Source organism: Chlorocebus sabaeus, chromosome 5 (genome assembly GCF_047675955.1).
Source record: "Chlorocebus sabaeus isolate Y175 chromosome 5, mChlSab1.0.hap1, whole genome shotgun sequence".
Taxonomy (NCBI): domain Eukaryota; kingdom Metazoa; phylum Chordata; class Mammalia; order Primates; family Cercopithecidae; genus Chlorocebus; species Chlorocebus sabaeus.
Window position 1 is genome coordinate 26,301,200 of NC_132908.1, and position 27,210 is coordinate 26,328,409.

The 27,210-nt window shown below is 53.9% G+C and overlaps 2 protein-coding genes across 6 annotated transcripts; both read right to left on the minus strand.

The window, feature by feature from the left end:
- Nucleotides 1-10,818: 10,818 nt before the first annotated feature.
- On the minus strand, nucleotides 10,819-16,909 carry LAT (linker for activation of T cells). Of its 3 annotated transcripts, none has more exons than XM_073015265.1 (13): nucleotides 16,723-16,909; nucleotides 16,119-16,260; nucleotides 15,896-15,923; nucleotides 15,759-15,793; nucleotides 15,430-15,511; nucleotides 15,222-15,283; nucleotides 15,099-15,128; nucleotides 14,949-15,012; nucleotides 14,770-14,864; nucleotides 12,049-12,111; nucleotides 11,799-11,864; nucleotides 11,618-11,705; nucleotides 10,819-11,450 (listed from the first exon to the last, which is right to left on the minus strand). In XM_073015265.1, the coding sequence occupies exons 2-12, from the start codon at nucleotides 16,216-16,218 to the stop codon at nucleotides 11,626-11,628; spliced, it is 705 nt and encodes a 234-aa protein (XP_072871366.1). In that variant the 5' UTR covers nucleotides 16,219-16,260; nucleotides 16,723-16,909; the 3' UTR covers nucleotides 10,819-11,450; nucleotides 11,618-11,625. The 3 variants fall into 3 exon arrangements, with proteins under 3 accessions (XP_072871366.1, XP_037845645.1, XP_007986996.1); XM_037989717.2 differs by having other exon boundaries at nucleotides 15,222-15,286; nucleotides 16,723-16,889; XM_007988805.3 differs by lacking the exon at nucleotides 16,723-16,909 and having other exon boundaries at nucleotides 16,119-16,562.
- Nucleotides 16,896-26,845, minus strand: SPNS1 (SPNS lysolipid transporter 1, lysophospholipid). Of its 3 annotated transcripts, none has more exons than XM_073015264.1 (13): nucleotides 26,746-26,845; nucleotides 26,220-26,511; nucleotides 26,052-26,117; nucleotides 23,268-23,404; nucleotides 22,003-22,154; nucleotides 21,838-21,904; nucleotides 20,018-20,163; nucleotides 19,574-19,729; nucleotides 19,093-19,282; nucleotides 18,718-18,783; nucleotides 18,365-18,463; nucleotides 17,192-17,443; nucleotides 16,896-17,039 (listed from the first exon to the last, which is right to left on the minus strand). In XM_073015264.1, exons 1-13 carry the CDS (start codon nucleotides 26,827-26,829, stop codon nucleotides 16,998-17,000), a joined length of 1,749 nt encoding a protein of 582 aa, XP_072871365.1. In that variant the 5' UTR covers nucleotides 26,830-26,845; the 3' UTR covers nucleotides 16,896-16,997. The 3 variants fall into 3 exon arrangements, with proteins under 3 accessions (XP_072871365.1, XP_007986969.2, XP_007986980.2); XM_007988778.3 differs by lacking the exon at nucleotides 16,896-17,039 and adding an exon at nucleotides 17,679-17,850 and having other exon boundaries at nucleotides 17,105-17,443; nucleotides 26,746-26,844; XM_007988789.3 differs by lacking the exons at nucleotides 16,896-17,039; nucleotides 19,574-19,729 and adding an exon at nucleotides 17,679-17,850 and having other exon boundaries at nucleotides 17,105-17,443.
- Between the last annotated feature and the right edge of the window lie 365 nt (nucleotides 26,846-27,210).

Below are 27,210 nucleotides of genomic sequence, written 5' to 3' on the forward strand. Positions count from 1 at the left end.
GGTACCCACCTGTAGTAGAGATGGTGAAACCCCATCTCTACTAAAAATACAAAAAAATTAGCTGGGTGTGGTGGAGCACACCTGTAGTCCCAGCTACTCGCTTGAACCCGGGAGGCAGACGTTGCAGTGAGCTGAGATCATGCCACTGCACTCCAGCCTGGGCAACAGAGAGACTCTGTCTCAAAAAAAAAGAAAAAATTAACCTCTCTGAGCCTGTTTCATTTTCCACATAACGGGGCTCCTTATACCTTACAGACAAGGGTGTTGTGAGACTCAGTGAAACAGTGTGAGGCTGGGCACGGTGGCTCATGCCTATGATCCCAGCACTTTGGGAAGCCAAGATAGGAGGCTCGATTGAGGCCAGGAGTTTGAGACCAGCCTGGGCAACACAAAGAGACCCCGTCTCTACAAAAATTAAAATTAAAATTAGCTGGGCATTGTGGCACACACCTGCAGCCCAGCTGCTTGGGAAGCTAGGGTGGGAGGATGGCTTGAGCCCAGGAGTTCAAGGCTGCAGTGAGCTATGATCATGCCACTGCACTCCAGCCTGGGTGACAGAGCAAGACTATATATATATGTGTGTGTGTGTGTGTGTGTGTGTGTATGTGTGTGTGTGTGTATATATATATATATATTTTTTAGACAGAGCTCTGATCTGTCACCCAGGCTGGAATGGAGAGGCATGATCTCGGCTCACTGCAACCTCCACCTCCTGAGTTCGGGGATTCTCTTGCCTCAGCCTCCTGAGTAGCTGGAATTACAGGCATCTGCCACCATGCCTAGACAGTTTTCTTATTTTTAGTAGAGATGGGGTCTTACCATGTTGGCCAGGCTGGTCTCGAACTACTGACCTCAGCTGATCTGCCCGCCTTGGCCTCTCAAAGTGCTGGGATTACAGGCGTGAGCCACCACCCCCAGACTGAATTTTTTTTTTTTCTTTTTTATTTTTCTTTCTCTTTCTTTTTTTTGAGACAGAGTATCACCCTTGTCGCCCAGTCTGGAGTGCAATGGCACAATCACTGCAACCTCTGCCTCCCGGGTTCAAGCGATTATCCTGCCTCAGCCTCCCGAGTAGCTGGGATTACAGGCGCCCGCCACCAAACACAGCTAATTTTTAAATTTTTAGTACAGACGGGCTTTCACCATTTGGCCAGGCTGGTCTCAAACTCCTGACCTCAGGTGATACACCTGCCTTAGCCTCCCAAGTGCTGAGATGACAGGCATGAGCCACCGCACCCAGCCTGAATATTTTTTTTTAAATTAGAATCCCTGGGCCCCCAGGGATTACATCAGCAGCCCAAGATGCCCTGATAGTGGTTGGAATGTGACGGAAATAAGAGTATCTATGGTTATCATTTAGGAATATTTTTCTACAAGTGACAGAAAATCTGGCTGAAGTTGGCCTGGGCACAGAGAGGGGCCTTCAATTGCATCATCAAAGAGAAATGGTTCCCAGTGGGCCAGGTGCGGTGGCTCTCACCTGTAATCCCAGCACTTTGGGAGGCCGAGGCGGGCGGATCACGAGCTCAAGAGTTCGAGACCAGCCTGGCCAATATGGTGAAACCCCATCTCTACTAAAAAAAAAAAAATTACAAAAATTAGCCAGGCGTGGTGGCACACCCTTGTAGTCCCAGCTACTGGGGAGGCTGAGGGAGGAGAATCGCTTGCCAGGAGGCAGAGGTTGCCATGAGCCAAGATCACGCCACTGACTCCAGCCTGGGCAACAAGAGTGAAACTCCATCTCAAAATAATAAAAAATAAAAAATAACTTAAAAAAAAAGATTCTGAAGTCAGATAAATTTGGGAAATACCAGATTAGGCAAAAAGAAATAAAGACACACATCACGGGATTCCTCAACACTGTTGACTCTGAGGGGGGCTATTATGCTCAGGTGCAGTGGCTCACACCTGTAATCCCAGCACTTTGGGAGGCTGAGGCAGGAAGATTGCTTGAGCCCTGGCATTAAAGACCAGCCTGGGCAACATAGCGAGACCTCGTCTGTATAAAAAATTTAAAAATACATAAATAAAGAATGCTGCTTTTCTCAAATTCTTCTGACCCTGAAGCGTTTCTTGAGAAGTTCCTCACGGGACTCATGGGCCACACAATGCATTTTGGGAAAAACTGCCCTCAACAACACAGTGAGTCAGAGCTATTGAAGTCACTGTGACTGCCTTGTTGGCAGCTGCCCTCCTCACCATGACAGAGCCCCGGCTGCCATCCTCTGCCTTCCTTTGCCTGAGAGCTTGCCCTAGCCACTAGAGCCTACTATGCCCGTGTGAGTGGCAGGCCAGAAGTTTGAAGAATTAACACCCCCCATCCAACCCCAGGAGCAGCCCTCAACTAGTAACTTCCGGAAGAGGAAGTATAAATACCCCAGCTCCCTCCTCCAAGCAGGAGGACTCCACATCAGCCCCCAGTGTTCCCTGCAGCCCTGGACTCTAGTTGCCCACAGTAGTATCTGGCTTTATAATGCACTCTGTGTTGGTGGCCTTCTATTTCCTGTTTCAGTTCCCCACCCACTACTATTGTTTTCTGGGACCACCTCCCAAATAAACCATTTGCACTGGGACCCTCATCTCAAGGTCTGCTTCTGGGAGACGGCCAAATCAAGATGGCTGTTACTGCCTAATAGTTTTTACCAGCATAGAGATGTCTCCCCAAAGCAATTCCAGAAAAAAGCTTTCTCTCTCATCACTAAAGCTACGTTTTCTATATAACACCAGAGTTAAAGAAAAATATATATCTGGGCTGGGCACAATGGCTCACACCTGTAATCCCAGCACTTTGGGAAACTGAGGCAAGAGGATCACCTGAGCCCAAGAGTTCAAGACCAGCCTGTGCAACATAGTGAGCACCCATCTCTATTAAAAACATTTAAAATTATCCAAGTGTGGTGGGGCTCACCTCTAGTCCCAGCTACTCAGGAGGCTGAGGTGGGAGGATCACTTAAACTCAAGAGTTCGAGGCTGCAGGAAGCTATGATCTTGCCACTGCACTCCAGCCTGGGTGACAGAGGGAGACCCCATCTCAAAAAAAAAAAAAAAAAGAAGGAAGGCAGGGAGGGAGGGAGGGAGAGAGGGAGGGAGAGAGGGAAAGAAGAAAGAGAAAGAAGAAAGAGGAAGAAAGAATGAAAGAAAGAGAGAAAGAAAAGAAAGAAGGAAAGAGAGGAAGGAAGCAAGGAAGGGAGGGAGGGAGGGAGAGGGGGAGGGAGGGAGAGGGGGAGGGAAAGAAGAAAGAGAGAGAAAGAAGAAAGAGAAAGAAAGAAAAAAGAAAAAAGGAAGGAAGGAAGGAAGGGAGGGAGGGAGGGAGGGCGGAAGGAAGGAAGGAAGGAAGGAAGGAAGGAAAGGAGGGAGGGAGGGAAGGGAGGGGAGAGGAGGGAGGGAGAGAGGGAGGGAGAGAGAGAGGGAGGAAGGGCAGGAGAAAGAGAGAAGAGAAGAAAGGGAGAAAGGGAGAAAAAAGGGAGAAAGGGAAAGGAAAATGGAAGGGAAGGGAGGTGTCTTTCTGCTCTGCAGCTTCCATCCGTATGGAGTCTCCCCACCGACCATCCCAATGCGCCAAGAAATCCCTGCCCCAGTCCCGGAGATCTCATTGCAGTGGTTGCTCTGTTTGTTCTGCCTGGTTCATTGGCTGATGAAAGCCACATCCCCTGACTGGGTCCAAGAAACAGAGCTGGGAAACTGCTTAGCACCTTGAAGAAGGCCCCCACACCCCTCCACCAAGGCAACAACCAGAGTCGCATGGGCCCTCCCTGTGTGGCACAGCCCACCATGCTCCCATGACTCCACCTCCCAAACATCTCCTGATTCTACCACTCCTCTCCATGGCCCCTGCCCCTTCGTTAACCAGTCCCCCACCTTGTCTCACTCAGTTTATTCCAGCATGGATTATTCCACGGACTCCCTGCCTGTAGTTTAACCACTCTTGCCATCCATCCTCCACATGAATCAAGCCAGGGATATTTGCTAGACCCAAATCTCATGTTATCCTCTGCTCCAAAGCCTCCAGGGCAGCTCATGGGTCTCAGGATAGAGTTTGTTTTCTGTTTTTGTTTTTCTGAGACAGAGTTACTCTTTCACCCAGACTTGGGTGCAATGGCACAATCATAGCTCATTGCAGCCTTCAACTCTCAGGCTCAAGAGATCTTCCTGCCTCAGTTTCCCAAAGTGGTGCTTTCTGGAACCCCATAACATGGGAACTTCTCTCAATTCCTCAAACACACTGCAGGGCCTTTGGGGATGCACTTCCTGAGGCCTGGAATGCCATATGCGATGTATCCACTTGGCACAAACCAGCTAGTGACGCCTGGCCCACTGTTCACTGTCTCCTAAAGCTGTTTATGCCCCACCCTTCCACCCCAGTTCATTCCCTCCTTGGGCCTTGATCTTGCTTGGTTATTATGAAATCATTCAGATCTGCAAACACTTAAAGAAAACTGTGTTTTGGCCAGGTGTGGTGGCTCACGCCTGGAATCCCAGCACTTTGGGAGGCCGAGGCGGGCAGATCACGAAGTCAGGAGTCTGAGACCAGCCTGGCCAACATGGTGAAATCCCGTCTCTACTACAAATACAACCAAATACAAAAATTAGCCGGGTGTGATGGCAGGCGCCTGTAATCCCAGCTACTCGGGAGGCTGAGGCAGGAGAATCGCTTGAACTCGGGAAGCAGAGGTTGCAGTGAGCCGGGACAATGCTACTGCACTCCAGGCTGGGCTACAGAGCGAGACTCCATTTCAAAAAAAAAAGAGAGAGCGAGAGAAGACTGTGTCTGGCCGGGCACAGTGGCTCACGCCTGGAATCCTGGCACTTTTGGAGGCCAAGGCAGGTGGATTGCTTGAGCTCAGGAGTTCAAGACCAGCCTGGGCAATATGGTGAGACCCCACCTTTACGGAAAATACAAACAATTGAGTGGGCATGGTGGTGCATGCCTGTAGTCCCTGATACTTGGACTAAGGTGGAAGGATTGCTTGAGCCTGAGAGGTGGAGGTTGCAGTGAGCAGAGATTGTGCCACTGCACGCCAGCCTGGGCCACAGAATGAGACTCTATCTCAAAATAATAATAATAATAATAATAATAATAATAATAATGCGACTGGGCAAGGTGGCTTATGCCTATAATCCCAGCACTTTGGAAGGCCAAAGCTGGTGGATCATTGGAGGCCAGGAGTTCGAGACCAGCATGGCCAACATGGTGAAACCTCATCTCTACTAAAAATGCAAAAATTAACCTGGCATGGTGGTGCACACCTGTGACCCCAGCTACTCGGGAGGCTGAGGCATGAGAATCGTTTGAACCCAGGAGGCGGAGTTTGCAGTGAGCTGAGATCATGCCACTGCACTCCAGCCTGGATGACAGAATGAGATTCTGTCTCAAAAAAAAAAAAAAGAATAGAACATTGTACATCTCACTGAAGCCTTCCTCAAACTCGTCCCCAGTCTCCTGCCTCTGCCTCCACCCAGGGTGACCACTGTCCTGAATTGGGAATTCCTCACTCCTACGCCTGTCTTGATACTTTTTTCTTTTTTTGAGATGGAGTTTCGCTCTTGTTGCCTAGGCTGGAGTACAATGGCACCATCTCAGCTCACTGCAACCTCCACCTTCTGGGTTCAAGCAATTCTCCTGCCTCAGCCTCCTGAGTAGCTGGGATTACAGGCATGCGCCACCACCCCTGGCTAATTTTGCATTTTTAGTAGAGACAGGGTTTCTCCATGTTGCTCAGGCTGGTCTCAAACTCCTGACCTCAGGTGATCCGCCTGCCTCGGCCTCCCAAAGTGCTGGGATTACAGGCGTGAGCCAACTCTGGCGCCTGGCGCTATCTTGATACTTTTACATGGATGCACATCCCTGAACAATATACAGCATTTGTACATAGGGTTTTTTGTTTTTTGGTTTTTTTTGAGACAGGTCTCTGTCGCCCAGGCTGCACTGCAGTGGTGTAATCATGTAAACGGTTGTGTATATATATACACATACACACACACACGCATATATATGTATATATGTGTGTATATATGTTATATATATAATATACAATATGTATATATACACATACATACAACCCGCCTCAGCCTCCCAAAGTGCTGGAATTACACACATGAGCCACCATGCCCGGCCACACTGCGACTTCTCTGTCTGCTCTTAAGTGGTGGGTGTTAGCTGTCTCCAGCTGCAGTCATTACAATGCTGCACTGCCACAGTCTGCTCGTACCTGCCACTTTGGCCCACGTCCTGGAGTTGGTAGAGGTTTATAACCAGGAATTTTTTTTTCTTTTTTTGAGATAGAGTCTCACCCTGTTGCCCAGGCTGGAGTGCAGTAGTGCAATCTTGGCTTACTGCAACCTCCGCCTCCTGGGTTCAACCCTATATATATATAGGATTTCACTATGTTGCCCAGACTGGTCTTGAACTTCTGGACTCAAATGATCCTCTCACCTTGGCCTCTCAAAGTGCTGGGAGTACAGGCGTGAGCCACCACGCCCTGCCTCATGTACATGTTTTTAACTTTACATGCGTGACTTGCTTTGTGTGTTTTGTTTGCTATGTGTGATATCACCACAATCTGTTGGTGATATCCATCAGTGGTGATGGGCCTGGCTGCAGTTCCTTCATTTTTTTTTAATTTTTTTTTTTGAGACAAAGTCTCTATCACCCAGGCTGGAGTGCAGTGGCACAATCTCAGCTCACTGCAACCTTCGCCTCCCGGGTTTAGCGATTCTTCTCCCTCAGTCACCCAAGTAGCTAGGAATACAGGCGTGCACCACCACGTCCAGCTAATTTTTGTAATTTTAGTAGAGATGGGGTTTCGCCATGTTAACCAGGCTGGTCTCGAACTCCTAACCTCAGGTGATCCGCCCGCCTCGGCCTCCCAAAGTACTGGGATTACAGGCATGAGTCACTGTGCCTGGCCTGCAGTTCCCTCATTTTATCAGCTGCTGGGCAGCTGTCATCTGACTGTACTGCGATTTCTTTCTTTCTTTCCTTCCTTCCTTCCTTCTTTTTTTTTTTTTTTTTTTTTTTTTTTTAGATGGAGTTTCCCTCTTATCGCCCAGGCTGGAGTGCAATGGCACAGTCTTGGCTCACTTAACCTCCACCTCCCAGATTCAAGCAATTCTCCTGCCTCAGCCTTCCAGGTAGCTCAGACTACAGGCTCCTGCCACCACACCCAGCTAATTTTTGTATTTTTAGTAGAGACTGGGTTTCACTATGTTGGCCAGGCTGGTCTTGAACTCCTGACCTCAGGTGATCCACCCACCTTGGCCTCCCAAAGTGCTGGGATTACAGATGTGAGCCACTGTGCCTGGCCACACTGTGACTTCTCTGTCTGCTCTTAAGCAGTGGGTGTCTAAGCTGTCTCCAGCTGCAGTCATTACAATGCTGCCCTGCCACAGTCTGCTTGTACCTGCCACTTTGGCCCATGTGCTGGAGTTGGTAAAGGTTTATAACCAGGAATTTTTTTTCTTGAGACAGAGTCTCACTTTGTCGCCCAGGCTGGAGAAAAATGGTGCACTCTTGGCTCACTGCAACCTCCGCCTCCTGGGTTCAAGTGATTCTCTTGCCTCAGCCTCCCAAGTAGCTGGGATTACAGGCGCTTGCCACCAAGCCCAGCTAATTTTTGTATTTTTAGTAGAGTCAGGGTTTCACCATGTTGGCCAAACTCCTGACCTCAAGTGATCTGCCCACCTCAGCCTCCCAAAGTGCTGGGGTTACAGGCGTGAACCACTGAGCCCAGCCTGGAGTTGGTGAAGGTTTATACCCAGGAATTTGTTAGGTAAATGGAGACACATGGCTTCAGCTTCACCAGATGTTGCCAGATTGGTTACACTAATAGCCCTTGTTGGTCAATTGTTCTTCGTCTATCAGCCCAGGCACAAAGGTGCCTCTGCTCAGGTCTATTTCTTCCAAAGAAAAGGATTTAACTCCATGTGTTGATGGCCAGACTGTCCAATCCCCTTCCCAGACCCTCCCACCATCTTCTCCAACTGGGCCTTTTCTGAGCTTCCTCATTCAGGGCAGTCAGCACTTTATATAATAATCAGAACAAGGCCGGGCGCAGTGGCTCATGCCTGTAATCCCAGCACTTTGGGAGGCTGAGGCAGGTGGATCACCTGAGGTCAGGAGTTTGAGACCAGCCTGGCCAATGTGGCGAAGCCCCGTCTCTACTAAAAATATAAAAATTAGCCGGGCGTGGTGGCAGGTGTCTGGCGCCTGTAATCCCAGCTATTTGGGAGGCTGAGGCAGGAGAATCACTTGAACCCAGGAGATGGAGGTTGCAGTGAGCTGAGATCGCGCCACTGCACTCCAGCCTGGGCGACAAAGCGAGACTCCATCTCAAAAAAAAAAAAAAAAAGAAGAAGAAGAAGAAGATTGTTTCTGGTCAGGCACAGCGGCCCACGCCTGGAATGCCGGCAGTTTTGGAGGCCAAGGCAAGCAGACTGCTTGAGCTCAGGAGTTCGAGACCAGCCTGGGCAACACGGTGAGACTCCGCCTCTACAGAAAATACAATTAGGTGGGCATACAATTAGGTGGTGCATGCCTGTAGTCCCCACTGCTTGGGCTTAGGTGGAAGGATCACTTGAGCCTGAGAGGCGGAGGTTGCTGTGAGCTGAGATTGTGCCACTGCACTCCAGCCTGGGCCACAGAATGAGACTCTGTCTCAAAACAATAATGATAATAATAATCCCAGCTACTTGGGAGGCTGAGGCAGGAGAATCGCTTCAACCCAGGAGACGGAGGTTGCAGTGAGCCGAGATTGTGCCACCGCACTCCAGCCTGGGCGACAAGAGCAAAACTCCGTCTCAAGAAAATCATCATCATCATCATCAGAACGAGGAGGCTGCCAGTCAGAGCAGCAGTGACCCGACGGGACCCACAGCCACAGATCTAATCCCAGGTGTACCTCTTCAGCTGTGTGCCCTTGGGCAAGTCACTTCACCTCTCTGAGCCTGTGTTTCCTCTCCTGCATAATGGGGACACTAAACTGTAACTGACAATAGAGGGGTTATGATGACTGCATGTAATGAGCGTGGCAATGCAATGGGCGCTCCCTGAGGAGTTGCTGTCACAGGCATGCGCCACTGCATCTGGCTGACCTTGAATGGAGCCACCATTATTACCTTTGGAATCCATAGAGAACCACCAACAACTTTTCATCATAGAACAAGTTTGGCTGTAGTGACAGATACCCCAAGTAAAGCTGGTTGAAGAAAAACTGCCATTATAGGCCCACACACTCCAGATTCAGGAGTCTTTTTTTTTTTTTTTTTTGAGACAGTCTTGCTCTGTCATCCAGGCTGGAGTGCAGTGGCACGATCTCGGCTCACTGCAACCTCCACCTCCCAGGTTCAAGCAGTTCTCCTTCCTCAGCCTCCTGAGTAGCTGGGATTACAGGCACACGCCACCACACCTGGCTAATTTTTGTATTTTTAGTAGAGATGAGGTTTCGTCATGTTGGCCAGGCTGGTCTTGAGCTCCTGACCTCAGGCAATCCACCTGCCTCTGCCTCCCAAAATGCTGGGATTACAGGCGGGAGCCACCACACCGGGCCCAGTTCCGGGAATTCTAATGACACTGTTAGGAAGCTGGCTCTGTCCCTCTCAGGGCCACTCTCTCCTCCACGTTGGCTTCATTCCTAGGTAGGCTCTCCAAGTGGTGGCTCCAGGCCTGCATCCATCCAGCTTAATCACTGCCCGGAAGAGATGGAGCTTCTCCTGCCCAGCACTTCCCATCTGGATCCCAGGGCTGCTCCTCATTGGCCCAGGCCGGGTCACCTGCCCATACCTGAGCCAATCGCAATGGTCAGGGAAAGGATGGTGACCTAGGCCCAGGTCTAGGTCATGTGTTCAACAATCTCCAGGCCAGATGCGATCATTCACCTTAAATCCCAGGGAGACACTGAGCACAGTGGCTCATGCCTGTGATCCCAGCACTTTGGGAGGCCAAGGCAGGAGGATCACTTGAGCTCAGGAGTTCAAGACCAGCCTGGGCAACACAGTGAGACCCCCATCTCTACAAAAAATAAAACATTAGCCAGACATGGGGGTGTGCGTCTGTAGTCTCAGCTACTCAGGAAGCTGAGCTGGGAGGGTCACTTGAGCCCAGGAGTTCAAGGCTGCACTGAGGCATGATTGCATTACCGCATTCCAGCCTGGGCGACAGAGTGAGACCTCATTTCCAAAAAAGAAAAAACAGGCCAGGTGCGGTGGCTCACCCCTGTAATCCCAGCACTTTGGGAGGCCGAGGTGGGTGGGATCACCTGAGGTCAGGAGTTTGAGACCAGCCCAGCCAACATGCTGAAACCCATCTCTACTAAAAATACAAAAATTAGCCGGGTGTGGTAGTGGGGGTCTGTAATCCCAGCTACTCAGGAGGCTGAGGCGAGAGAATTGCTTGAACCCAGGAGGTAGAGGTTGCAGTGAGCCAAGATCGCCGCCACTGCACTCCAGCCTGGGTGACAGAGGGAGACTCCATTTCAAAAAAAAAAAAAAAAAAAAAACACAATCTCTAAAACTACATGAAATGAGACTGGGAAAGGAGTGAATCGCGGAGGAAAGGCAGGGTGAAATTCCCAAAATAGGGGAAATGGATCCCGGTCAAGTAAAGGCAATAGATGCTCACCATGCCCTTGCTCCACAAGATGAGGTTCACAGACCAGCAGCATCAGAATCACACAGGAGCGGCTCAGAAATGCAAAGTCTCAGGCCACGTCCTAGGCGAACTGAGTCAGAACCCGCCCCACAGTAAAGTCTGCCGGTGAGTCACCTACCCATCAAAGTCTCAAAAGTGCTGTGCTGCATATTAACTTTTTCAGTTGCTTAGACGATTTTTTAAGTTCTGTTTTATTGAGAACCACAAAAGGTAAGAACTAAGAGTCCTCCCAGGTCATCAAGTCCCATCCCTTGGCCTACGGATGACGAAACCATTGTCACAGCCAGCAGCTGCCGCGTCCTGGGACTGTCTCATGGGGCGATGGGTCCTGAGCCTCAGCAGTGCCAGCCCAAGTCAGAAGGCCTCATTCAGAAGGGGAGTGTCCCAGCCACTGTCTGCTGTCACTCACAGCACCTGGCTGAGCCCCCATGAAGGATGGAGACCCACAGACACACACACACAGACACAGACACACACACAGACATCTCCAAATCTCTGATTCAGACTCACACACGGGCACACACAGATGCACGCTCAACACAGACACACGCAGGCCTTTATTCTATTACACAGAGCAGGGCTGGGGCCAGGGCAGGTCATTGTTGTCAGGCTGCGTCAGAAGGTGCAGAGTGTTTGGGGGACACAGGCCGAACCGCAAAGTGGTAATAAGTTACGGGGGGATTTCTCAGGCTGTTGTCAGGCTGGAGCAAGGGCAGGACGCCATGTGAGGACCCCAGAGCCACTTCCAGCTGTCCAGCTCCAGCCGTCCCAGACAAGCTTGGTTCCAGGACAGGCTCGGCCTCCACTGAAACACACCAGGGCAGGGAGGGATATGGATCAGGAGGCTGATGGGGATCTGCAGGTACCCAGAGACAAAGGAACAAGCCGGAGGTAGGGTTGGGCAGGGGTCCTGGAGGGAGGGAATAGAGGCTGCGGGCCCAGGACAGGGTGGGGACAGGGCAGGCCTCTCACCCAGGCCCTCAGTTCAGCTCCTGCAGATTCTCGTAATCTGGAGCCCCCTCTTCCTCCACTTCCTCCGCCTTCTGGGAACTCAGGGCGGCTGCAGGGGAGGGGAGGTTGGTTTCCAGCTTGCAAGTTATCCCCCTAAGCCCAAGGCAGCTACCCCAGCTCCTGTGCCTCCCGCAGCACACACCAGGCTCAGTCTTAGCCGCTCCGGGATGCAGCTCCTGGGACACATTCACATACTCCCGGCTGCCATCTGTGGAGACAGATCAGAAGGAGGGGCAGCCATGCAAAGGGGTCAGGAGGGCAAGAGAGCAGGGGGTGGCCCAGACAGAGGGGGCAGAGGGTGTGGGCAGTCCCAGGGTGGGGTCTGGTCACATTGAGAGCATGGTAGGGCGGCAGGGTGCAGGGGCAGGCACCGAGGAGCACCGGTCACTCACCTAGAGATGCTTCTGCGCTCTCCCCGCTCTCCGGAACGTTCACGTAATCATCAATGGACTCCACTGTGGGAAAGCCAGCCCCACCTCAGCACTGTGACCAGAGACCCTTGGCCACAGGTTCCCAGAGAACCCCCAACTTCAGTCATGCAGAGCTCCCCAACAGTAGACCCCAGAGGCTCCCCACACAGCCACCCCCATTAGCCCCACAGAATGGAGAGAGGGCACTCCAGGCTGGCAAGGATGGTGTTGGTGATGGTGATGGTGGCCTAGACAAGGGCAACGGCTGTGGAGAGCAGGGGAGGAGGTCCACTTGACCGGGACTGAGGAGGGTTCACGAAGGGTCAGGCCCCAGTACAGCCCCTAGGCTGGGGAACAGGGACGGAGTATGGCTCGGAGCAGTAGGAGTTTGGTGGCATGTGTGGAGGGGACGTGACACACTCGGCCCAGCAGGAACCTCCTCCTCCCTGACCCCCATCCCCGCCCGCCCCCTGCCAGCCACTGCCTGTGTCCTGCTCCCATGTCAGCCCCTCATAGCGCCTGTCACCATCCATGTTATTTGGGGGTTTTTTGTTTGTTTTTGTTTTTCTTGAGACAGGGTCTCACTCTGTTGCCCAGGCTGGAACGCAGTGGCGCAATCTCGGCTCACCGCAGCCTTGACCTCCCGGACTCTGATGATCATCCCACCTCAGCTCCTACCAGGCCAGGCTAAATTTTGGATTTTTTGTAGAGACAGGGTCTCCTTATGCTGCCCAGGCTTGTCTTGAACTCCTGGGTTCAAGTGACCCACCCTCCTCAGCCTCCCAAAGTCCTGGGATCACAGGTATCAGCTACCATGCCTGGTTATTTGGTTCTTTTATTTTATTTATTTATTTGTTTTTGAGATGGAGTCTCCCTCTGTTGCCCAGAGGGCTGGAGGGCAGTGGTGTGATCTTGGCTCACTGCAACCTCTGCCTCCCGGTTCAAGCAATTCTCCTGCCTCAGCCTCCTGAGTAGCTGGGATTACAGGCGCCCGCCACCACGCCCTGCTAATTTTGGTATTTTTAGTAGAGACGGGGTTTCACCATGTTGGCCAGGTCGGTCTTGAACTCCTGACCTCAGGTGATCCACCCACCTCCCAAAGTGCTGGGATTACAGGCGTGAGCCACCATGCCCAGCCTATTTGGTTCTCTTATGTTTCTCATGTTTGTTTTTGAAGACCGCCCCAGTTCAATCCCAGCTCCAGTACTAACCCAACCACATAACCTCAGCCAAGGGACCTTACCTCTCTGTCGCCTAGTTTTCTCCTCTGTAAAATAGGGCCTGTGACACAACAGTGCTATTAAACAGATAAACCCTGCATCACACAAAGGGGGACAACTGGAGCACAGGAGGGCGAGGGCAGGCCCGGGAGCTCCAGGGCGGTGAGGTTAGTGAGTGAACACATGTCAGACTCTTAGCAAGGCATGCAGGAGGCCCTCGGTGAATCTTAGCTATTTTATCTTTTTTTTTTTTTTAAACACAAGGTCTCACTCTGTTACCCAGGCTGGAGTACAGTGGCATGATCTCGGCTCACTGCAACTTCCGCCTCCCGGGCTCAGGTGATCTGCCCATCTCAGTCTCCTGAGCAGCTGGGACTACAGGCATGTGCCACCATGCTTGGTTAATTTTTTTTTATGTTTTGTAAAGATGAGGTTTAACCATGTTGCTCAGGCTGGTCTTGAACTCCTGGACTCAAGCAATCCTCCCGCCTCGGCCTCCCAAAGTGCTGGGATTACAGGAGTGAGCCACCGTGCCCAGCCAGCTATTTTATCAGGACAGTCTGCCTCCTTAACTGTTATATCCATAGCATTAGCCCAGCAGAGGCACACAGTAAACGCTACATGAATGAATGAATGAATGAATGAATGAATGAATGAATGAATGAAAAGAAGTACTTGGATAGACAGTCGGGAGCTCAGGAGAGAGAAAACTGGGAATTTGGATGGCAAACAAAGCCAGGGTGTAGAAGTGATAGCCCAGGACAAGTATACACAGAGAGAACAAAGCAACAGAAATCTAAGAATGTCAGATATTGGGGAAAGCCCAGAGGATGTGACCAGGCAGGATGAGACCATAAGGAAGGGTGAAAAAGCAGCTCAAAGGAAACACGGCAGTGCAGGAAGCAGAAGAAAACTGACAAACACACACAGACACACAAGACAGCCTCTAATTAATATCCTTAGAGATGTACAAGATGGTATTGCCTCCATGAAACAAGAACAGAGGCTATAAAAAAAGAACAGTCAGAGAACAAGAAAGAGCTTCTGGATAGCAGAAATAAAATTGCAGTGGAAGGGTTGAAGAATAAAGTTAAGGAAATTTCCCAGATGATAAAAGGAAAGGATACAGAGATAGGAAAGGAGAGAAAGTTAAGAAAATCAGAACAGGGCCGGGCATGGTGGCTCACACCTGTAATCCCAGCACTTTGGGAGGCCAAGGTGGGAGGATCACTTGAGCCCAGGAGTTTAAGGCCAGCCTGGGCAACATAGTGAGATCCCGTCTCTACAAAAAAATGTTTTAAATAAGCTAGATGTGGTGGCAGGCACCTGTGATCTCAGTTACTTGGGAGGCTGAGGCTGAGTAGCCGACTTGGGAGGATCACTGGAGCCTAGGAGTTCAAGGCTGCAGCGAGCTACGATGGCACCGCTGCACTCCAGCCTATCCCTAAAAAAATTAAATAATAAAAACAAATGCCTGACTCACTGGAGAAGGCACTGTCTCGGAGGCCAGGGGTGCTGAGTGCAGGAGCTGATGGGGCGGCAGTGCTAGCGGCCGGAGTGCTGTCGGGAAGCACCACCCTGAAAAGAAGTGAAAAGAGCCGGTGAGCGAGGGGGGATGCACAGCCTTAGCCCTAACCTCCCACCTCCCACCTGGCCACTCACAGGTAGCCCGGATTGTGATAGTCGTCCTCATCCTCATCCTCATCCGCATCCTCACAGGCTGGTTCTGGGGGTAACAACACAGGGTCAGCCTAGCCCAGGATGGGCCCCAGCCTCCCCACCCAACCCAGGCACCTCGGATCCCAGACGCACCCTCGTTCTCGTAGCTCGCCACACTGTTGGCTTCAAAGAAAGGGCGAGAGGGAGACTGAGTCAGCTTAGGCCAGGCCTGTCTTCTGCCCAGCCCCGGCCTCCTGAGTGCTTCCCCACACTTACCACCATCGGAATCCCGCCTGGAAGATGGCGTCCGGTGGGAGGCCCCAAGGGGCTGCGGGGATCTTCTGGGAGTCAAAGGTGAGGGGTCATGCCTGAGGTGGGACTCAGGGGGCAACAGCAGTTGCAAAAGGGAAAGGGGCCCCCAATCCAAAAAAGTGAGGGGGTGGAGGGTAGAGTTTGGAGGGATAAGGGCTGAGCAGCTACTCACGGGATGGGGAGCAGGTCTGGCTGGTTCAGGGGTGGGTAGGAGGTGACAGGCGGGTAGGCAGGTGGCCAGGGGGCGACTGTGTCTGAGGACACAGAACCAAGTTGAAAGAAGGACTCCAGACATCGTCAAGGCCTCAAAGAACAGACTAAGCTCCTGAAACCCCCGCACCCTGGACAGGCCTGGGGGAGCCATCTCCCCTCCTCCCAGCTCAGGTCAAGGCCATGTGGGCAGCCCCAGGGTGGTGGGGGAAGGCTGAAGGTTCACGCTCACTCCCACACCAGAGGACCCTCTCCCTGGAACCTGAGGTAGGGGATCCTCCTTGTACTCACGAGGCCGTTTGATCTGGATGCCCCTTGGATACAAACTGGTAAAGGAGACACAGCTTGGGGATGGGGCTGGGAGAAGCCCCAGCCCTGCCCCGCCATGGGGTGTGGAGGGAGACCCAGGGCGGCCAGGGTGGACTCACCTATCTGAGGATGCGCTGTCATAGGAGCCTGGGAAAGACAGGGCTGGTGAGGCAGGAACAGGGGGTGCTTAGGGCAGAAGGTGCTGGGGTCCAGGGACTCTCAGACGTGCTGGGATCAGGACGGAGGCAGGGACAGAGCCAGGACAGACACAGGGGCTGGGAGTGGATGAGGATCCCATCGGTGTGCCTGGGCCCCAGGTACCCCCACCAGTTTCCCACTCACCTGGCAATCTGTGGCAGTGCACACACAGTGCCATCAACACGGCCAGGATGGGCAGCAGCAGGAGCCCCAGCACGCAGGGGACAAGGATGGCCTCCTCCATCTGCAGGGGAGCTCGGAGCAAGCCGGCTGCACCCCCAGGCCCCTCAAGGGCAGAGCCAAGGCCAGACAAAGATGGGGTGAGGACCGGGTGAGGACCAGGCCCAGCAGGGGGCAGGGGGAAGGTAGGCACTAGGTGATGGGGGAGCCCAGGAGGAGGCGGCTGTGCCCTCCCCAGGGCTCCCAGGATGGGTCCCCTCTTTTACTGGGTTGAGTGGGCGTCCAGCTGGCTGTGGAAAGTCCCTGCTCCCAGGGTGGTCAGACCAGGGCCTGCGCTGAAGTCGGGGGATCCAGCCACCCCTGCGTCCCAGCCCTACCTGCCCCTCCTCGGCGCCTGCCTCTCCCTGTGCCCGCCCTCCCACCCGCCTGCGGCAGGAAGCTGTGGTGAGCGCCGGGCGAGGGCAGGAAATCATCGAGCTCTCAGCCGGCTGCACCCGCCCCCTTCCCACCCCACCCCACCAGTGGGGAGGGGGCAGGAGGAGGCCCGGGAGCCACCCCAGGCACTCACCAAGGGTCTGCTGGCCCCCTCGGATGGGGACAGCCACCTGCCAGCTGGCAGTCGTGGCCTTCACATCCAGAACCCGGGGAGGCAGCAAGCAGGGAGGCCCTGACAGCGGGAATTCTGGGGTACAAAGGGCAGTGCCCACCCCCACCTCAGCCAGGACTGCGGGGCAAGGGACAGGCTCCAGAGAAGCAGGGGCGTGACTCACAGTCACACTGAGCCAGCTCACTGGGAGGAGAGCAGTCCCCCATCTCAGTCACTCAGCCTAGAAGGGCAGAGACTCACCCAGAGCCCCAAGGAATGACCCACAATCTTCGGGAGCCCTGGGGTGAAGACGGGGTGCAAGATCAGAGGCCACCCAGCGAAAGACGAGAGCAGGCACCTGGGGTCTGGCTACAAATTTTATTCCGATACAAATAGCACCGAGCCCCTGGGGCTGCCCCTGTGGAGGGGGATCCCCCTCCTGGACCCCCACCTTCTCCCCTGAGCTGCCCATGTAGTGTCTGGGAGCTGGGACATAGCCCAGGGTCCCTCTGGAAGCTGGGCCAGGCCAAGAGGTTAGGCCCAGGCCCTTCGTGGGGTGGGCCCAGGGCCAGCTGCAGCAGATGTGCAGGCAGGTGAGCGGCGGCCTCTCAGATGAGCACGCTGGCCACGGGCACGCGGGTGGAGCGGCCCCGCTGGGGCACCACAATCTGGTCGTCTGTGGGCCCTGCTTCATGCAGCAGGCCTGCCGGGGGAGGGTCAGAGCCAGGGTGAGCTGGATGGACAGACAGATAAAGCCAGAGAAGGGCAAACAGGCAGCGGGAAATGGATGGGGCAGTCACAGAGCCACCCGAGGGGTGGATGCAGACTGGAGGCCAAACAAGGCGAGAGCTGTGGACTTAGCTGCCAGGTGCACAGGAGTGGGCAGACAGATGGACAGGCAGACCAAGAAGCTGGCCTGGGCACAGCTCCTAACTGACCCTGCACATGCAGCTGCGCCCGCCGGCGGTCGCCCTCAATGAAGATGGCGGTGCCCAGGAAGGCTGCGCCACCCAGTGCCCCAACAAACGCGCAGAGCATGAGCGAGAACTGCAGGGCCCGGAACTCGGACAAGAAGGAGGGTGGCCAGTTCCGGCGCAGGCGGTCAGAGATCTGCAGGGAGAGGAGACAGGAAAGCCTGGGAGGTCAGCCTCACAGATGAGCCAGGGAGGGCGCGCCCCTGAGCTCCAGGGAGAAAGACAAGTGGAGCCCAGGAAAGGGAAGGAGGTTTGAGCCAGACGCAGTGGCTCATGCCTATCATCCCAGCTACTCGGGAGGCTGAGGTAGGAGGATCGCTCGAGCCCAGGAGGTCAAGGCTGCAGTGAGCCGTGATCGTGCCACTACACTGCAGCCTGGGCAACAGAGTGAGGTCTTGTCTCAGGAAAAAAAGAAAAAAGAAAGGAGGAGTTTGGACCACCAGGGTGAGGTCCCTGGCCTTACTGGTAGAAATATTCAAAGACAAAATCTTTCTCCTCCAGTTGACAATGGAAGGTGAGAAGTGCCCAGCGCACAGGACACAGATACTTCACTAGGGCCAGGCTGTCTGATCCAGCCCAGGCTCAGGCCACCAGCCAGGTCTGGAAATGTAAGTTCCCCTACCCTGTGCCAGCCAAGAAACAATGCTCACCAGACCAATGAGGTAGGGGCTCCCAGCGTCGCCCAGCAGGTGGGACAGCACGATCTGGAAGGCCTCGGCGGTGGAGCGTCGGGTAGGGATCACCACGTACTATGGAGGAGTTGGTGGAGCTCAGTGGGTGCTCTGGGCTCCAGGGGGCAGGAGACCACCAAGGGTCCGCCTAAGCTGGGGTCAGAGGTGTGCCTGGGGTTGAAGTCACAGGGCAGGCCAGGGGTCTGCCACAGATGTTATTTTTTGTAGAAGGTAGGTTGAGGCTGGGCTTTGAGGGGTAAAGGCAACACTCCTGACCCCAACCCTGCTCTCATCGGCCTCTGGGCTGACACTGGAGCTGCCCAGCGACTCACCAGCAGAATGTCGGCCACGATGGCCCAGTTCATGGACAGGAGGGTCTCTCCAATGAAGATGAAAATCTGTGGAGAGAGGGTGGGGGGTTCATGGCAGTAAGGGCAAACACATGGAAAGTTGACTATGTTCCCAGCTCATCTATTAACTAATTTAATCCTCACAACACCCCAGTGAGACAGGTGCTACTGATATTCCCATTTTACACATGACGAAACTGAGCACAGAGAGGTTAAGTTACTTGTCCAATGTCACACAGCTGGGAAGCGCCAAAGCTGTGATTCAAAACCAGGCATTCCACCTCGAGTGGCCATTACACTGACTGCTCCTCCACCCTGGACCCACGCCATCCCCCTTGACACCTGCTGGCTACTCACATAAGTGGCCACGATGCTACCACGGGCGCAGGCAAGGGACAAGAAGAGGAAGGGTGCAGAGCCCAGGAGGCCAGCGGCACAGACCAGGGGATCAGCCCGAGGATTGGAGTGGCGGAGCCGGCGGCTGATCTCCACGCCCAGGCCCACGCCCAGGACTCCGGTCAGGCAGGTGATGAGCCCAAAGATGAGGCTGAGGGTGAGGGAAGGCAATGGGGGTTTGTCTCTCTGCCTGCCAAGCCCCCTACGCTGTCCATCCTAGCCACCCTCACAACCAAGGTCCCTACAGACACATGGTTCGCATAGCCCTAAGTGGCAGACATCATCCCATCACTTATTTCCCAGACCAGGAAATAGGAGATTCCAGGAGAGCAGGCAGCTTGTGAAGTCAGGAGTCAAACTCCCTGCCTGGGTCTGAGCCACAGATGCTCTTCACTCCAGCCCTGCCACCCGCAGGCCCCCCGGCATAGCCCCATCTGGGCACCTGTCAGAGGAAGAGCAGGAGTCTCCGGGAAGGCAGGGTGGGGTCTCCCCAAGGACCACGCGGGAACGCAGCAGGAATGCCGGAGCCCACAGAGCCAGGGAGCCCGTGACAAAGGCCACAGCAGTGAAGCCCAGGGAAGACAGGACGAAACTAGGACTGCAGATAGTTGGGAGGGAGAGAGTAAGACCCCATGGAGGTGTCGAGGGCGGAGGGGACCTCTCTTCTCCCTTCCTGGCTTATTTTAGTAAGGTCACACCACCATGTGCAGAGGCGGTTCCGGCTCCCAGGATCTGGGCCTGTAATTCAAGCAGCTGCCACAAGGGGGCAGTAACGACCGAATTCCTGGCCTTGGGGTGTGGGCAGGAACAGGAACATCCCCACTTAAACTTCAAACCTGACGCCAGGAGGGCCTCAGATGGTGGTCTAGGGTGGGAATAAACTCACTTTCTTGCCAGAGCCCTCAGATCTGCCCACCACGAGGTGGGGTTCAGGGGTGGCGAATCTGAGTGGCGCTCCACAGCTCCCCTTGGCGGCTCCCGCACTACCAGGAACAGCAGCAGAACGGCCACCACTCCTAGACCCGGTGTCACCTGGGAGACAGAGGGCTTCAGGATAGGCACAGGCAGAGACACACTTAAGCCCTGGGCTGGGGGAGAGTGTGGGGTGCAATAACTCCAGCCTGAGACCTAAAATACCCAGTTAAGTGCCTGCTCCAAGAAGCCAAACCTGCAATTTGGGGGAAGGGGGCTGCCACTAGGGTTCATCCTATTTTTGCAAGCCTAGCCTTGCTTCCTTTTTGGTAATTTTCTTGTGGGAAACCAGTACCCCTACTTCTCTCAATCCACTTGGTTTAAATAGGTTCCCAGGCTTGGCCAACAAGAAGACTGTTAACCACCCCAGCCTCGGTGACAGATTCTGCAGAGGTACGTGACACACGTTCATCTAGTCAGACACTACCCTGGAAACACGGCCCCAGGGTCCAAGGTGCCAGTGTTGCCAAATGGAAAGATAACCATCTGGAGCTCTCATGTCCTTAAGAATGATGTTAACACAGAGGAAAGTAAAGCTCAGAAGAGAAGGGCAGTGTAGGAGCCCTGGATCCAGCTTTACCGGACTGAAGCTCACCTGGGACTTTCAGGAAGAAAGTCAAGACAGCCCCTTTAGGGGGCTTACAGTTTTACAATGGGCTTCCGTCACCCGCACGCAAGAATTCTGTCTAGCACATGGCTTCCAGGTAAGGGCAGCCAGCCTCCTGCAGGCTCAGCAGAATGAGTGCTGCCTCAAAAAAGGGGTGTTTGGAGCCAGGCGCATGGCTCACACCCGTAAGCCCAGCACTTTAGGAGGCTGAAGCAAGAGGATTGCTTGAGGCCAGGAGTTCAAGACCAACCTTGAACTGGGCAACATACAAAGACTCCGTCTCTACAACAAAAAAAAAATGTGTGTGTGTGTGTGTGTAATGACATGATCTCTGCTCACTACAACCTCTGCCTCCCAGGTTCAAGTGATTCTCCTGCCTCAGCCTCCCGGGTAGCTGGGACTACAGGCATGCGTCACCATGCCCGGCTAATTATGCATTTTTAGATGAGACAGGGTTTCGCCATGTTGGTCAAGCTGGTCTCAAACTCCTGACCTCAGGGAATCCACCCACCTCAGCCTCCCAAAGTGCTGGGATTACAGGCGCAAGTCACCACACCTGGCAAAATTTTTTTTTTTGAGACGGAGTCTCACACTGTCGCCCAGGCTGGAGTGCAGTGGTGCAATCTCAGCTCACTGCAACCTCTGCCTCCTGGGTTCAAGTGATTCTCCTGTCTCAGCCCCCTGAGTAGCTGGGATTACAGGCATGCACTACCACACCCAGCTAATTTTTGTATTTTTAGTAGAGACAGGGTTTCACCGTGTTGGCTAGGCTGGTCTTGAATTCCTGACCTCAAGTAATCCACCTGCGTCAGCCTCCCAAAGTGCTGGGATACAGGTGTTAGCCACCACACCCAGCCTACAAAAAGAAAAAGTTTTTTTAATTAGCCAGGCATGGTGGCGGGCACCTATAGTCCCAGCTACTTGGGAGGCTGAAGTGGGAGGATCACTTGAGCTCAGGAGTTCCAGGCTGCAGTGAGCTATGATTGCACCACTGCACTGCAGCCTGGATGACACAACAAGACCCTGTCTCTTAAAAGAAAAATGGGCAGTGGGAAGGGGTTCGAAGGTAGGAAACGGGGATCAGTGAGAATGTCACTGACCTACCCCCAGGCCAAGACCAGACTCACCCTCAGAGCCCAGTGCCAGTCCCCAGCCATATCCTTCACTTTGGAGCCTGCAATGTAGCCCAGGCCACTATGGGAGGGAGAGAAGGGAAAAAGGGGGGACAGCCAGTCAGTCCAGTCCCCCACACCAGGCCCTTCTGCCTTCCCCCAGGCCCCAGGCCTGCTCACCTGCCCACCGGAATGGCAAAGTAGAAGATGCTGAGCATCCGGCTCCGCTGGTCGGCCACAAAGAGGTCGGCAATGAGAGTGGGCGCAATGGTGGAATAACTGGCCTCCCCGACCCCCACCAGGCCCCGGGTCAGGAGGAGCAGCCAGAAATGCTGGGGAGAGAGACCGGGGAGAGGTGGCACCCCAGCCTGCAGCCAGACTCCGGGCTACCTCACCAGCCCGCTCCCAAGAGGCAGCAGGGATGGCGGGAGACGCCTGGGTTTTAGAATCACACAGACCTGAGCTTGCATCCTGGCTCCACCACTTACTAGCTGCGATTTGGGGAAAATAACTTAACCTCTCTGAGCCTCAGTTTCCTCATCTGCAAAAGGAGGATAACAACAACTTTTCACAGAGCTATTGCAGGGACTAGACAATAAAAGGTCTAAGTAAGACAACCCCTGCTTGCCTGGTAGGGGAAAGTTTTTAAATTTTTTTAAATGAATAATGACCTTAGATGGGAGTTTATGTGTCTACCAAAGACACCTGAAGCTAAGGACGGGTCCAGTCACCCAAGGAAAGGACGTAGGTCCTGGGACTGAGGACAGAGTTCCAGGATGGAGTGAGAACAGGCAGAGGAGACTTCAAAGGAACAAAGAAGCAACAGCCAGGGAGGCAGGAGGAAAACCAGAAAAGTGTGGCATCGCAAAGGTAGGAGAGAGTTTCAGGAAGGAAGAATGGGTCAACAGCGCCAGAAGCTGCCAGGGGACCTAGCACGAACAGGACCAGGAAGTTGGAGCTGTGTTTAGCAACCAGGAGGCCACTGCTGACTTTGGCAAGAGCAGGGTCCATGGAGTGGTGGGAGTAGAAGTTAGCGGCAGCGCTCGAGGGGTGAGCAGGCGTGAGGAAGTGCGGGCAGTGACAGCATCTCCCCGGCCGCTCTTTCACCCACACTGGCGCCACGCTCTTGGGGCCTTCAGGAAGTCTGATCAGGAAGGAGAGGAGGGAGAGAGGGCAGGCCAGGTGGGGTTTGGAGTGTTCAGGTATGGAGTAGAAGGAGTCAGTGGTCAAGGGAAGAGGGGATGATGGACAGAGAACGCTCTGGAAGAAAAGGGGAGAGGATGGGGTAGGGCAGGTTAACTCAGGCAAGGAAGGGTATCAAATGGCATGGACCAGGGAAACTGCAGGAGTCCCTGAGGCCCAGTCTGCCATGGCTCCAAGGAGCAGCGGCAGAGACTGACAGGGAGTGGGTGTGGGCAGAAGCGGGAGCCAGCTCGGGGCCTCACCTCTCCGGGGATGAAGGATGACCCCAGTGTCACCAGGGACCAGAAGGCAATGCCCCCGCACATGAGATACTTCCGATTGTACCTGTCACCCAGGTAGCCAAACACAGGTGCCAACACCATGTAACTGGAGATGAACACTAGGGGGAAGGAGAGAGTCACAGCTCAGTCCAGGTACCCCTACCTCCCACTCCCACCCCAGCTGGAACCACTAAAGCACAAGAGATGCCCACCTTCTCCTCACGGAATTCACAACACCCCCACATCCCAGCCTGAAGCCCGTCAGAGCTTCCTGCCAGGTGGACACTCCAGCTCCATCCTGAACACCTTTCCAAATTTCCCATTGTACATGGATGATCCCACTACTTGTCAATTCCTCCCACCTAGCCAAGACAAGCTCCAAACTCCATATATACCATGGCTCACAATGCCCCCGTCCGATCTAGCCCCTCCTACCTCTCCAAACTCATGGTCAGCCTTTTTCCCTTCCTCTCTCTGCATCCCAATGGCCCAATTGTCAAGGCCAATACCACTAGGGGTTTGCGCACCTGCTGTCTCCTCTATCAAGGACATTCTCTCCTCTCCCCTGAAACTTCACAGAGCATAGTTCCTTCAGGTTCCAGCTCAGACACTTGCCCAGGGCCAAGGGTCAAGCATGCCCAGGTGAGCATACATCCAGTCCCTGACTCTCACATTTACTGTTTTCTCTTGTGTTTTTTAGACAAAGTCTCGCTCTGTTGCCAAGCTGGAGTGCTGTGGCGCGATCTCGGCTCACTGCAACCTCCGCCTCCTGGGTTCAAGCGATTCTCCTGCCTCATCCTCCCAAGCAGCTGGGACTACAGGGGCATGCCACCAGGCCCAGCTAATTTTTGTATTTTTAGTAGAGATGATGTTTTACCATGTTGGTCAGGATGGTCTCAATCTCCTGATCTCATGATCCGCCAGCCTCAGCCTCCCAAAGTGCTGGGATTACAGGCATGAGCCACAGTGCCTGGACTATTTTCTGTTACATAATACTTATCCCTATGGGAAAACTGTCCCACTTTAGTTTAGGGTTTTACTGACTGTTGCTCCCTCATGCATAGCATACCATCAGCTCCCAAGGCAAGGTCCTTGCCTGTATTGGCCATGGCTGTGCTTCTTTCACTCATTTAACACACAGCCTAGTGCAAAATAGGTGCTCAATAAGCATGTGCTGAATTAAAAAGTGAATAAATGCAGCTGCCTAGAAAGAGCTGCTGCTCTAACTCAACACTTCTTCAGAGATTTGAAGACTTTGCCCTATGATCCCATTCTCATTGCTCCAGACTTCGCCTCAAATACCTCCAGTTCCTCATTGGCCTGGAGTAAAGAAAAGAACACTGCAAGACCTGGTTTCAAATTCCTGTTCTGCCTCCAACTGGTGGTGTGACCCTGGGCAAGTCTTAACTCTTCTCCAAGCCTCAGTTTCTTTATAAGCTGTAGATATCACTACCTACTTCCTCTATAAAATAGGAACAATAATACCTGTTTTTGGCTGATGGAAGGATTAGAAGACAAGGAGCATAAAAGTTCTTAGCAAAGTCCTACAGATGTAATCATCACTTCCTCCAGGCCTGGCACACAATGAGTACTCAGAAATGGTTGAGAAATGAAGGAAGGAAGGAAGGAAGAAAAAGAGGGCTTGACTCTAGCTTTGCCTCTCCCACAAGCCCCAGAGTTGTGAACAAGTAAAACGCACCTCTCCCCATTCCAGACACCCTCTCCTGCCTTTATTTATTTATGAGATGGAGTCTCGCTCTGTCACCCAGGCTGGAGTGCAGTGGTGCGATCTAGGCTCACTGCAACCTCTGCTTCCTGGGTTCAAGTAATTCTCATGCCTCAGCCTCCCAAGTAGCTGGGATTACAGGCGCCCGCCACCAAGCCCGGCTAATTTTTGTATTTTTAGTAGAGATAGGGTTTCGTCATGTTGGCCAGGCTGGTCTTGAACTCCTAACTTCAAGTGATCCACTCATCTTGGCCTCCCAAAGTGCTGGGACTACAGGCGTGAGTCACCGCACCCTACCCTCCTGCCATTATTTACTGGGTATTTACTATCTGCCAAACACTGCACTAGGCCCTTCACGGGCAATCTTTTTTTTTTTTTTTTGAGACGGAGTCTTGCTCTGTCGCCCAGGCTGGAGTGCAGTGGCCGGATCTCAGCTCACTGCAAGCTCCGCCTCCCGGGTTTACGCCATTCTCCTGCCTCAGCCTCCCGAGTAGCTGGGACTACAGGCGCCCGCCACCTCGCCTGGCTAGTTTTTTGTATTTTTTAGTAGAGACGGGGTTTCACCGGGTTAGCCAGGATGGTCTCGATCTCCTGACCTCGTGATCCGCCCGTCTTGGCCTCCCAAAGTGCTGGGATTACAGGCTTGAGCCACCGCGCCCGGCCCACAGGCAATCTTTCAGTTAATCTTCACATCAGTCCTAAAAGATGATTTGTGTTATTACTCGTTCCATCTTATAGACAAGGAAAATGAGGCTTAGAGAGGTTGAGTGCCTTGCCTACCATCACACAAGAAGTGGAAGAGCTGAGATTTAAACCCAGGTCTGTCTTCACCTGGGTCAAGTTATACTTAGTTATACTAAACTGACTCCCTCTTTAAATGTAGTGCCCCAGCTGATCCCCAAGCGACATCAGGGCCATCACCTCCCCTCACTGGCCACAAAACCTCCATTAATGAGCCCCCAGGCAGGAAAGCATGTGGTCCCAGTTGGGACAGAACAGAAAGAGGAGCGGCTGTGTGACCAGGAGGTGTCCCCACTCACCAGTCTGGATAAGCCCAGAGCTACTGTCCCCGATGTTGAAGAACTGCTCGATATCGGGAAGGACGCCTGAGAAGGAAAAAATTCAGGATGGTCCGGCAAAGCAGCGCCACCCTCGGGACCCTGGCTCCCCTCTCCTAGACTACCTTCCTCCCAGAAGTAAGTCCCTACCAGCCACGGTGAAGCGGTCCATGTAGTTCAGGAGATTGATGTAGCACAGCACCGCCACTATGAGAGCCGAATGGCCAGGAGACAGGCCGGTGATGCGCTGCAGCCCCTCCTGGTCCGGGACCTCGGGCTCCTCGGACTTCGGGTTCCCCATGGACCCTGGCAACCCCGGGTTGCCAGGCACTGGCCCGTCGTCCGGGTCATCCGCCTGGCTGAGGAAGGGCGCGGTGTCGGACCCGGCCATGGTCCCGGGGGGCCGCGCCCGCCCGCGCTCCGGTCCCACCGACGATCCCACCTGCGAGGGGAGGAGGCTGGAGAAAGGAGGATAGACTGAACCCAGGCGAGGGAAGTGCGCCCGGAGACGGGGAGCTTGCCCCGAAGCACAGAGCACGACTGAGAAGGGACCCGGGCCCTTTCACGCCTCCCCGTCTCAGACACACAGCGCGGAGGGGACGTGCGGAATACACGTGAAGCTGGGGACAGGAGCGGGCTGAGGAGGGCACGATCCCGCGCTGAGGCCACCCCTCACCCGGGATAGGAGCCCGCTGCACTTGCTGTCGCTCAGCCCCGGCGCTGCACCACGGCAGCCGCCATGTTGCTCAAAGCCGGTCATGTGACGCGGGAGCCCGGGTGGAGGGGTCCCCACGGGCAAGCCCTCGACACGTGACCTGCCATCCGACTACGGAAGCTTCTTGGGCGTTCCGCCCGGCCTCACACGTCCTGTGGCGGCCGACCGGTCGCCGGAGTAACCAGAAGTCTTCCCAGATCCTGCGGTCCCTGCAGCGTCAAAAAGGGCGTCTCGGTGACTTGGTGGAGTCGCCTGCCCTTCCGAATTTCAGCTGTCTTATCTGGAACCCCCACGTGGCAGACTCCTTCTTCATCAAACGGGATAATGGGGTCTCAAAAGGTTTTGGAAGCAGTAGATACCTCTAAAAACCAAGGAGCAGCCCTAGTTCTCGGGAACCATCCTCTCTTCCTCCCAGGGTCTGGTTGG

Coding starts and splice junctions, on each gene's coding strand:
- SPNS1 (XM_073015264.1), bottom strand. CDS start 26,829: ATGACCGGCTTTGAGCAACATGGCGGCTGCCGTGGTGCAGCGCCGGGG. Junction 23,405..26,051: donor CTCTGGGCTTATCCAGACTG/GTGAGTGGGGAC, acceptor CCTTCCCCCTAG/TGTTCATCTCCAGTTACATG. Junction 18,784..19,092: donor GTAGCATCGTGGCCACTTAT/GTGAGTAGCCAG, acceptor CTCTCTCCACAG/ATTTTCATCTTCATTGGAGA.
- LAT (XM_037989717.2), bottom strand. CDS start 16,218: ATGGAGGAGGCCATCCTTGTCCCCTGCGTGCTGGGGCTCCTGCTGCTG. Junction 15,924..16,118: donor GCACTGCCACAGATTGCCAG/GTGAGTGGGAAA, acceptor TGTCTTTCCCAG/GCTCCTATGACAGCGCATCC. Junction 11,706..11,798: donor AGCGGCTAAGACTGAGCCTG/GTGTGTGCTGCG, acceptor CCTCCCCTGCAG/CCGCCCTGAGTTCCCAGAAG.